Source organism: Camellia sinensis, chromosome 8 (genome assembly GCF_055761805.1).
Source record: "Camellia sinensis isolate YWXY chromosome 8, ASM5576180v1, whole genome shotgun sequence".
Lineage (NCBI taxonomy): Eukaryota > Viridiplantae > Streptophyta > Magnoliopsida > Ericales > Theaceae > Camellia > Camellia sinensis.
Genome location: NC_138968.1, coordinates 43,418,560 through 43,430,899, shown reverse-complemented (window position 1 = coordinate 43,430,899; position 12,340 = coordinate 43,418,560). Strand labels below are relative to the sequence as shown.

The following is a 12,340-nucleotide window of genomic DNA, read 5'->3' as shown; positions in this document are numbered from 1 at the left end:
TTACTGGGACAATCTATACATAAAAATCCATGGAATTTATTCCACTGTGTGTGGTGACTCTGGTCACTAAGGAATAGATCCGGGTTAGGTTGTGATGACTCTAGTGCTCAACAATTGTAAGGAAAAGACCTAGTCTAGGCTAGGTAACCTTCAATCGAATCATCCTAGAGAAAATGCCTAGGTTGCCACCCCAAGGATGACTCATGGTGCAATAGTGGATCCAACGAGCTTATTGCCTTGAGAACCTTGTGGCATGTTACTTGTTAATCATGGTACCCAAATTATTGATGATCATGTTGTAATATGTTTTAAGTGGAGAATGTCATTTGTTATGTTCTTGAGAGACATGAGTATTTTTAACTGTTGAACTGTGGAACCTTCTTTTTTAAACAGATTGTCTATATCAAAACTGTATGTCAATCTAGTTTCCGTGATATATATCTTATTTGGGAATTGAACTTTGTTTTCAAAACTATATTACTATCCATTCTTCTACTCATTGAGCTATCAACTGACTTAGTTATTTATCATTTTCAAGTGATAAAATGACTTAGAGTGGACTCATGACGTAGCGGGGACTCAATTGCATGGACCTCTAGGACATCCATTTTATTTTATTTTTATTTTTAGATTGTTATGCCAATTTTGTGCATGCCTTTTTATTGAGATTCATTTAGGATTATTTTGTTATGTGAGTTGTTTATGTGCCATTGGTTTAGATGGCATTGATTAGGGTTGGTTTTGTCGTTTATACTTGTAACATGCCACTGGATTGGGTGTTGATTTATTTATTTATGGACTATTAATACATTTATTCTATGTGATTACGGATTCGTATTTACTTGGGCTAAGGCCTTGTGGGCCATGACCGATCATGCCCAAATTTGGGGTGTGACAATTTTAACCACCTAAATACTTGTTTTACTACTTTAAATGGTCGGTTTTAACCACTTATATATCTATCGTAATTTATTCGAGTGGTTGGTTGAACCACCTACATTTTTGTTGTAATTCATTGGAAATAGTCGGTTGAACCACCTAATTCAAATCAAATATGGACATGTATAGGGGGTTGTGGTCCTCTCATATTCCTTTTTTTATTAGCATCTTATGTCGTCAATGCGTATCTACGTCTTCCTCGAACATCCTTGTGATTGGAAGGTGCAGAAAGGATGAACATCCTTTGGAAATGTCTTGTTTCCTCTGTTTTGGTTTTGTTGCACAAAACAAGAATTTCCAGATATTTGGGTTGGCCGACCAAATTATGGCCAACAAGTTTTTCATACGGCCAGCTAAATGGTGATCCTGTCAGAAATTGGTGGCCAACCAAATGAGTTTAAGGCCGGCCGAATGAGTTTTTCTAAGCAAAATAGAGCAGTCTTCCGGCAACGAACATAGCAATTTCTGGGGGATGATTTTTGAGGCGTTTGCAGATTCTGTCTTTTACTTTGTGCAGTTCGTTAGATTTATTTTGTGTTGTAACCCCACATCATTTATTCGGCTTTTTAATTATTAAGTGCTGTAATAATTCTCCACCCCTACTTTTTTCTATCTCTTTCATTTACTCGCTTTATATATCTGCAAATAAGCATTATGTTTTATTTTTCATCGTATCCATGTTTTGCATCAATATTTCATGCATTTAGATTCAGCTCATTTGCATTTGTGGGCCTAACAAATTCGTATGTGATTTTGTGCGCTACCTCATGCCTTGAGATGATTCACGTGTCATGTATTAGTAGCCGAATCTTTACTTGCATTCTTGTGTATGTATCATATTAGAATCTTGCATTTAGGATCATGTATATTTCTCTAAACTTTGTTTTGCAGTTTTCCACGAAACGCCAATAAATACTAGGTGAGTGTTTATACTTTAACATCTCGCTTGTATATGATTTTCTTACTCAGTTTAAGTATCATACCATACACCTACTTACTTAACTGATATATCTCTATTAGTGCCAGTGGATAGAGATTGTGTCGCTCAATTTGGAATAGTGTTGATCTCTTATGTTCGTGGGCTCAATTTCATTGTGCATTGCACATATCTCAAAATTGTTTCAAAATGTATGAAATCAAACTGTTCCAAAATGAATGACATAGTTTATACTTAATTACTTCACATAATAATTTTTAGTATTATTAAATAATCAGATCATGAGCATATATTATTTATAAAACTCACATCATGGTTTAGTAGAGGCCGATCTTTTGACTGAGTAAGCGGCGGTGCTCAATTAATGACCTTCCCCCCCTCATACCTGAGGTCTCGAACCGAGACATCTTTGATTATGACGAACAGTGACCTTGGCATGAGTCACGATTTTTTTAGTTTTTTCAGGTGGCGACTATGAGATTTGGTGATGTAGTTCATTTCTAGCAAAGGTTTTGTAATAAAATGAGTTTTCTATAAAAGTCATCGAATCTGAACTCTCATTTATGTTTCACATTTTACTCTTGAGACTAGATTGAAGAGATCGACGGTCTGAACTGTCGAGCGCACTCAGGTACCCCCGGACATGCGACAGTTGCTAGGAAAGCCTCCATGCTTAGAGGGAAGACGGTAATTCATAGATTCTCTTAGAATCAATATTTGAAAAAAGGATGTGAAAATTCATTTTATTAAACATGAACTTCATGTGGATTAAAAATTATAATTAAAATTATAGAATAGCAGAAATTCATTTTATTAAACACAAGCTTCATGTCGACTGTTTTTTAGCTAAAATTAAAGTCATATACTTCAATTATTTTTGGCTTTTCACACTAGTTTTGTTGGTTGGAGTTTCCTTCCCGTTATCTTCTCAACTGCACATGCTTTAACAAGGATACAAGTGAAGTTCAAGCAGTATTTTATTAGCATTTTTGGAAGTATTTATGTTGTATGTGAACTAACAAAACAGGCTTTTTACGGCTTCACATCAACAACGTACAGTAAATGTAAACCGTGGTTTCTTATTTTTACGACTTACTTTTTTTGCATGCCGTAATAATTTTCCAACGACAATGTGTCTATTGTGTATGTCATGAATGCTAATAACAATGATTTTTTTACGGCTTGCAATGTTAGCCGTAAATAATAAAACTTTCTATGACGTGCATATGGCATGTCGTTAATACATCAACTATACACGACACACGTACACCAGCTGTTAAAACTATTGAATATTTCACGGCGCACAAAAAGTCAACCGTTAAAAATTACACTTTTCACGATGCACAAAAAGTCAACCGTTGAAAATATTACACTTTCCACGACACGTGATTGTTATTGTGAAAAGTACGATTGAAAAAAAAAATATGCCAAAATGAAAATTTCGACCCCCAAACACCAAAATTATTTTTAACAAAAAAGCCCCAACACCAAAACAAAAATTAAAAAAAGAAAATTCAAAATACATTTAACTCTTTGGCTACTTCTAATCAAAAGTAAAACAATAAACTCTTTGGCTACTTCTAATCAAAAGGAAAGTACGAGGCTAGGGTTCATCACAAGGTACATAAGAGAGACAGAGACAGAGACAGGGACGGAGAAGGAGAGAGAGAGAGAGAAGGAGATGGAGTGCGTTCAATACTGTTGGAGGTAAAGTGTTTCTTACAATCGCCGTCTTTAGAGGCCTCTCTTTCATCACCCCAAACCAACATAACCTCAAAAAGCCCTCCGCCTGCGACGTCGACATCGTCGCCAGCAAGAAGCTTCTAGTCTTCGAAGTCGTCTCCTTTAGCTTCTTCCTCTTCTCCTCCTTAGTCGCTGAGGGCCTCAAGCTTGCCATCAATCTCTTGAACATCAAGGATGTCGATGAGGCATTTCGGGTCAATCAGTGGTCTTATGTTGTTTTCTGGAAGATCGTTTGCAAAACCCTAAGTATGTTTTCACTCAATATTTTTGTTTCCTCATCTACTGTGTAAATATGAATCTATTTTATTGCTGAGAAAATGGAGGGAAAAAAATATATTTTGATCTCTAACCTTTTAGTTTATGTTTTATTACCTCTGTTTGGTTGCTAAGAATATGAAAAAGAAAGAAAAGAGGGGAGTCAATGAAATTATTTGTCCTGCTTTTGCTATTATTTTTGTCCATTTGCTTGTATTCTAATCTTTTCATTTTAGGTTTTGGGCATACTTACTGTTTGGTTACCGAGAAAGTGGAGGGAAAGGGGAAAAGAAAAAAAAAATAGAAAAAAAAAAAAGTAATTATAGTTTTCCAAAACACTGAACTGTCCAGAACTAGGCATATCTTGGTTGTATTAGGTTCATCTAACCTAATATTTTCTCTTTAACCAAACAGGGGCTATAGATCACAATTATAGATTTTGTTAATATAATTGGTCTTATTTTGGGTTGGGGTTTCTAAGATATGATTTGACGTGTTGTGGCTTTATTGGGTATTGCTGTCTGTTTTTGTTTTGTAATTTGAATTCCTTTATTTCCTGTTTTTAAAGTGTTATGTCTGTTTGGTTCTGCTTTGTCTTGTAGAATCATAGTGAAAAAAGTAGATTTGCCTTAGTTTGTCCAAACTCTTTCATGATCTATGCATATATCTAGTGACTTTGAATTGGCCTTTCCTCTAGTATTCTATGTCTTGATTTTCTTGTTTCTTTCTGTAAATGTTTGTCAAGATCTAGTATTAGGTAATTATTTGGTTTTTATTTTCTTAACAAACTCTAAAATATTGTGCCATGTGGACACTTTTTGTAAATTAAAGGTTTAGATGCTCGGGCGGAGAGTGTTTTTATGGTTACTTGAATGCATCACTGTTGTCAGATTGAATGGTAATGAAAAGGGCCTATTAAGTTGTATGTTTGTTTATTTTTTTGGTAGGTATGTGGGTATGAAGATTATCAAAGGGAGAATGAAACAAGAATGCCTTCAAGCCATTAACTTGTGTTTGAATACATGGAACATGACCTCTCCGGCCTCGTCGCAGTCCAGGGTGTCAAGTTCACTGAACCACAAGTGTGATTCTCTCTAACCCATCATTTCTCAGTAATTTTACTCTGTTCTAGATAATAGGGTTGAATTATAGTTGAATTTTAGGTTGGAAGTGCTTTTACTTTGCTTTTCAATATAAAAGTTGAAGTAATTTTTGCTTTCAAAAGCAATGTAAGTACTTTTTATTTATTTATATTTTTGGGGATACTTGTTCGGAACATGTAACACAGACACGGATACGGACACGGAACATGACACGAACATTCAGACATGAAATTTTTCAAAAAATAGGGGACACGACACGCTGGAGACATGTTTAATATATATAATTTTATTTATTTATTATATGTCTAAAATAAAAATAAAATCATTAATTCTTATACAATCACAATAATAATAATAAAAATTAACATAATTTTAAATTTTTTAAATAAAAAATGAGTTTTTTTAAAATAAAAATAATTTATTTTATGAATTTTAAGTTTAACAAAAAAAAATAAGTATAAAAAAAAGAAAAAAAGGGACAGAGAAGAGAGAGTGAAGTCAAAAAGGTAGAGACAGACAGAGTCAGAAAAGGGAGAGACGAAATGGAGGAGGAGAGGAAGAAAATGAAGAGAAGAAGAAGAAGACCAAAGAAGATGGAGACAGAGAAGACGAAGAGAAGATGGAGAAGAAGAGAAGAAGCAGAATACCTCAGCTTCTTAGATTGATCTTAAACAGGTTAGGCTCTCTCCCTCGATCTCTTTCTCTGTCGATCTCTCTCTCTTTCGTTCCCTGTCTCCGTCGATCTCCTTCTCTCTTTCTCTGTCTCCTCTCCAACAGTTAGGGCTTTTCAATCCACCTCATGCGTGTCCTAAAAGTGTCACGCCGTGTCCCTGGCGTGTCAGACTGGAAGATTTCAAAAAAAAAAGACACGTTAGATAGAGTGTCGGACAGGTGTCTACCACGTGTCCCACGCGTGTCCAACACTCGTACGCAGGGCCTGGGGATGTGTCAGTGCTTTATAGTTCAAAACTAACAAATAATTTTTTTGATGTTTGAAATAATATTTTGGTGGTTGATTAATACTTATATATATATATATATATATTTGTGAAACTTGTTTGTAATGTTTTTTTAGATTACACAAAACAGGTAAAATAGAACCTGTTGAATTAAAAAAAAAAAAAAAACAAAAAAAAAAAGAAAAACAAACATATTTGCTAGATTGTACAAAATTGGTCAAATAGAACCTGTTGAATTTAAAAATAAAGATAAAAACTGCATATTTTACGGCAGGCATAATAAGTCGTCATATTACATATTTTACGATGAGCAATCAGCGTATTTGTCTCACCAATTAACGGCATGCAAAAGTAATTGTAGAAAAAATAATGACGCACAAAATCTACCGTTAAATAGTTTTTAACAACGTACTATAGCATGTCATAGAAAAAATAATAACAATGCACAAAATCTACCGTTAAATAGTTTTTAACGACATATTATAACATGTCATAAAAAAAGTAATAACGATACACAAAATCTGCCGTTAAATAGTTTTTAATGACGTACGAAGCATACCGTTGAAAGTAAATGACTTTTCATAACTGGTCATAATATGACGCGCGCTGCACGTCGTAAAAGGGTTTTTACGGCATGCATTACGCGCTGTTAAAATCCTTTTTTGTTGTAGTGACGTTTGGAAAAAAAAATTAAAACCAAACAAATAAAAGATTTACTTGAGATGGCTATTTAATTCAACTAGAATAAGAGTGAAAATAGGAGAGTAGCAGAGGGAGAGGGAGAGGGAGAGAGTGAAAATAGGGAGAGTCAGCTATTGGAGATAGTCAACTGGTTGCTCTGGTTTCCAATTTTTCAAAATTAAAAAATTCAATGGTCAAGATGTATTTGTATTATCCAACAGCAGATAATGAAATTACATACATATTGGTTCCTTTCTGTTTTTTTGAGCCGACCAAGGAAAATAGCTTTGACAATTGTTACAGCTAGCAATGCTGATAAATGAAAAAATGGGAATGAGAATATAAAATACAAGTCTAACAAAACACAATAGAAAAATGAAAACAAATTACGTCCATAGCCAATTGCTCTCTCTCTAATAGGATGGTCCACATCAGTCCACGCGGGGAGGACTTGCACAACTGAAAAGCCTGCCAAGCAAGTAAAACACAATATGGTGCAAAACTTGGTGAAACGAGCTATGCGAAAAGACATCAAAAGCATGCAAATCGACTATATAGTGACTAGCAGTGAAGATATGCTTGTCAACTACAATCAAATCATTCATATATGTGCTTCTTATTGAATTGCTACAGTGACCAAATTTGTTGATTAATTCTAGATTAATTTGCCAGAGTTGAGGAGGTGCATTTTTTTATTCACCCAAATGACAGGTGATGGATGAAGCAACTCCCTTCCCTGATTTGTCATTTCAAAAGAATTGATCTCAGTGAAAAAATCAATAAAGAAAGAGTTAATAATATTAAGTTCACCAACTTATCAGGTGGATGAACAAAACTGGAGTCTGAAGTTCAATTACTTACTACGAGGACTACTAGTTAAGCAAGAATGAAGTACAAATTGCAAACTTGCCAGTATATGAAAGACAATAACCTGTGGATTCCATTACCTCTTTAATGCTGAAACCCAGCCCCGTTTTTGTCTTCCTTGAGGAATCTGCTCTGGTTCCACAGTAACACGTATCTTCTGATACTCTCTCTGACAATATCCACATCTTGCTGAATCTTGTACCCAATACTCTCCACACCTTAGATCTAAGAGGGAGGAGCTGCATTCACATATATTGATTGCATCTCCTCTGATCGGTTCAAAACATAATCTACAAACTGCTCTCGCTTCAAGGATCTTTTTAACACCAAAATTGCCATTCTCTAATTTGCAAGAAACCAAAATTAAATAGAAACAAATTAAAAGCATGATTATTACAAGAATACTCAATATAAGCAATTAAGTTATTTTATTATGGTTCCTTTATTATAACTCAAAAAATGAGCAGCGGACTAAACAAGTCAGTTTTGGACTATTATTCAAGTGGTTATAAATAGGGCACTTAGGTGCCAAGAGCAACTCCCCCAGTGTAAGACAAAATGCCCACTTTTGTCCAACTATTGTCCAACTAGTTTAGCTAATTTGTGTTAGTTCCGCCTCTATTTGATTAACTACAGAAGCCTTTTAAGAAAATAATTGCATTTCCCGAATAATGAACTGGGTCAATTATCAATCGTACAGTGCAGTGTTATTAATTCCGCACCTAGACGTGCTCCTAGGCCCAAAGCTCATCGAGGCATAGTTAGTGTGCTTCCAAAACATCTTAGGTTAGGCGATATAAAATATACGCCATAAAGGCGCATGAAGAGTGCACTTTAGGTCTAGGCTCAAGGTGCACGACTCGTGCTTCTTTTAAAATGTTTATTACAATTACAACACTAGATTACACTTAATCTTTTTTTTTATTTTTAACATGCGATTATAGGAGATTAATCCCCTAAACATACATTGCAATCCAACACTATTTGAGACCTAATTATACAAAAACGTTGATTGAATAGAGCTTTCTCTGCAACTGAATCAGTGTGTTTGGATTGAGTTTTTTGAATTAAGTTTTTTGAAAACTCAGTTTTTTGGTTTTCGTATTTTTTTGTTTTTAGTGATTTTTTTTCAAATTTTAAACATTTTTTTTACTTTTTTAGATGCACCTTACTTAGATGTATCTAAAAAGTAAAAAATTTGTAAAAAAATATTTTAAAATTTTAATAAATACATAAAAATATAAAAAATGTACTGAATTCTCGTATTTTTTTTGTATTTTGGGTATTTAGTGAATTTTTAAAAGGTTTTTTTCACAAATTTTTTACTTTTTAGGTATATTTATATTAGGTATGTATGTCTAAAAAGTAAAAAAAAAAAATTTGCTTAAAATATTAAAAAAATTCACTAAAAACAAAAAAAAAACACGGAAAACAAGAAAGTAGAATTTTCTGAAAAGTGTTTTTGAAAAAACACAACCAAGCAAAGTGAGGTTATTCTTTTTATTTAACTCCTTAATCTCCTTCTTCTCCATCACCTTTCTAGTTTCATATGTTTATGATTTATGAGTTAGATGTTTGTGTTTTTGTGCACTTTGAATTATTTATCTATAATAAAATATTGTTATTTGTTGGTATTTATGTATGAAAATATCTAATATTTCATTTTTACTTATGTTAAACCATGAATTATTTGCTTATATTAAATTATCTATTTTTTATCGTCGACGTGAGCCTCACTTCGATGAAGCCTACGGCCCTAGCTTGTGCTTTGTGCTTTGTGCTTTGAGCCTAGGCCTCAGGGAAAACTTGGTGCTTCAGTTCACCTATCACCTTTAATAACACTGGTGTAATAAATACATGTCATATAATCACTATAACTGACACTGATGATATGAAGTAATCGCAATATTATAATTTCTAAATACATGTCATGTAATCACTATAACCCACACTGATGATATGAAGTAATCGCAATATTATAATTTCTAATAAATCTGAACTAATTAACTATTTTTGAAAAAGTTAATGATCATGATTTATGTGTCAAAATTTTTAATATGGAATCCAATTGAGTAAAAAGCTTTCAAAACAAGTTGCATATTTTTTATAACCATGATTTCATCATAGTCGCTTTAATGGAACAAATGAAAGAATGTTAATTCCACATTTAGTTGAGGGCCACTAGCCTTTATTATTTTAGGAAATTGTTTTAACCCCTTTGAAGATGACTCTCACACCCCTAAAGTGATCCTGACTTTCCATGTATATGTGGAACCCACTCATGTATGTGTGGGGTTCACATCATAAGTGGTTTAGATTTGTGGGGGTTCGTGGGGGTCTTGTAGGGTGGAGGTTTCAATCATTGCTCATTATTTTAACATGGTTTCTATTATTTTGGATTCCACAATTACATAAACTAATTTTTTTAAGATAAAATTCAAAATTACAATTTTAAATAGGGAATAACTAGTATTACCCCCATGCTATATATGGTATCACACAAGTAATTAAAAAATAATGTTAATATTAAATAATAATTAAAAATTAAAAATATTTTAAAATGAAGAGAAAAAAGAGATTTATAATCAAATAAATTTTAATTATTTTTGTGACAATTACAATTAAGGTCTTTTTTTTTTTCTTTCTTTCTTTTGTGGTCTGGTCATCAATGGTGTGTTTTATGTATTAAATATAAAAATATGTGTTATAATATAATTAGAAAAAAATAAAGACAAAAAATATAATAAATCATAAAAATTGTACTTACGGTAAAACATAAATAAATTATGCCATAGAAATTTTGTAATTATACTTCATCTTATATTAAAGTTCATCCGATCATATAACAAATCACATGTGCCAATTAATTTTTAGGAAAATTTATCCATAAATTCTATATGGGAGAATGTTGATCCATTTAGTCTTAAGAGTTTCCTTATGAACTAATTAGTCCTTTTTGTTTTGAAAAGTTATATTTATTTGATTTGATGCTATTTGAGTTTTAAGTAAATGCACTTTTGTGATTTATTTTTCCAATCTTTTTGATTTGTTTTTGGGATGGAAATGGAAAAGGTGAGGTGTGAAATATTCTTTTTTAGGGATTTGGGACTGAAGTATTGATTGTCGAACGTGAAAATCTATATTTTTGTTAGTATGGTTTTCTTGTGTTACATTGAAGTGTTACATTAGAATATTACATTTGGAAAAAATACATTAGAAAATTTTCGTGTGTTACATTTATTGGAGTATTACATTTGAAAAAAATACAATAAGAAATTTTTTTAGAATGTTACACTGTTGCGTTTTAGAAAAGTATATTAAGGAGTTTTTTAGTGTATTACTAAAGAGTTTTTTAGTGTATTACATTAGAGTATTACGTTTGGAAAAAAATATATTAAGAAGTTTTTGTGTGTTACATTGATTGGAGTGTTACATATGAAAAAAGTACACTACGAAATTTGTGTGTATTATATCAATTGGAGTGTTACGTTTGGGAAAAGCACACTATGGGATTTTTTTTGATAATTTACATTGTCACGTTTGAGAAAAGTACAGTAATTAGTTTTTTAGTGTGTTACATTGGAGTGTTACTTTTTTGAGTATTACGTTTTTTGAGTGTTACATTGAAGTGTTACGTTTAGAAAAAATACACTAAGGAGCTTTTTTGAAGTTTACATTTAATAATTTAACATTATGAGAAAATTCACATTTGTCTCTCAACACATAACACGCGCATATATAACACGCGCATATATACTTGGCTCTTTATGTAATTCACACTAGAATGGGACATTTGGGTCCATAAGAAAAAAGATAGGACTAAACAGTTCATACGTTTACTATTGCGGATTTATTGGTGTTTCACCCTAATTTTTAACTTTTACCTTTCTTGTAAAACTCGATAAAAAGGATTAATAAAATAGAAAAGAGAACAAAGGCAATAGTCTCTTTCTCTGTCACTCCTCAAATTAATCTTCCCCTTATTAAGCATAATTGTAAGTTCTCCCCTCAAATAGTTTAATTACAATAAAATTAAGTATTACGTTTTTTGAGTGTTACATTGAAGTGTTACGTTTAGAAAAAATACACTAAGGAGCTTTTTTGAAGTTTACATTTAATAATTTAACATTATGAGAAAATTCACATTTGTCTCTCAACACATAACACACGCGCATATATACTTGGCTCTTTATGTAATTCACACTAGAATGGGACATTTGGGTCCATAAGAAAAAAGATAGGACTAAACAGTTCATACGTTTACTATTGCGGATTTATTGGTGTTTCACCCTAATTTTTAACTTTTACCTTTCTTGTAAAACTCGATAAAAAGGATTAATAAAATAGAAAAGAGAACAAAGGGAATAGTCTCTTTCTCTGTCACTCCTCAAATTAATCTTCCCCTTATCAAGCATAATTGTAAGTTCTCCCCTCAAATAGTTTAATTACAATAAAATTAACTATTGAAAATAAAAATTAAAGTTCAAATTTGGAATAGGTCAGTCTAGCATTTAATCTAATCCAAAGCCATTCTTTTGGTCTGACTTCACCATTAAGACCAATGTTTTCATAATTTTAAAATATATATATATATATTAAAATTTTTCATATTAAAAAAAATAAATTAAACTATTTACCAATGTCAACTTATCTCTCGAAACAACTTATCTTGGTCTAGACCTAACAAACCAATTATCATTGTTTGAATTATATGCCACTAATAAAATTAATTTATTAAACAAAATATATTTGTATATAAAATAATTTTGAGTTAGCCCCCAAACTTAATTTTTTTGGCTCATTTTCTAATTGAACCATTTTAGTGCTTAAAGCGTAACCTATTTCTTTAGATAATA

General features: G+C 32.1%; 1 protein-coding gene across 3 annotated transcripts in view; it reads right to left on the bottom strand.

Moving 5' to 3' along the window:
• Positions 1–6,759: 6,759 nt before the first annotated feature.
• The window catches only part of LOC114309616 (uncharacterized), a 39,506-nt gene continuing 33,925 nt past the window's right edge, over positions 6,760–12,340 (bottom strand). For all 3 annotated transcript variants that reach the window (XM_082882562.1, XM_082882560.1, XM_082882561.1), the window contains 2 exons: positions 7,565–7,826; positions 6,760–7,085 (listed from right to left, as the gene is read on the bottom strand). In XM_082882562.1, the coding sequence (XP_082738688.1) occupies positions 7,049–7,085; positions 7,565–7,826 (299 nt within the window). In that variant the 3' untranslated portion in view covers positions 6,760–7,048. The remainder of the gene's footprint in view (positions 7,086–7,564; positions 7,827–12,340) is intronic.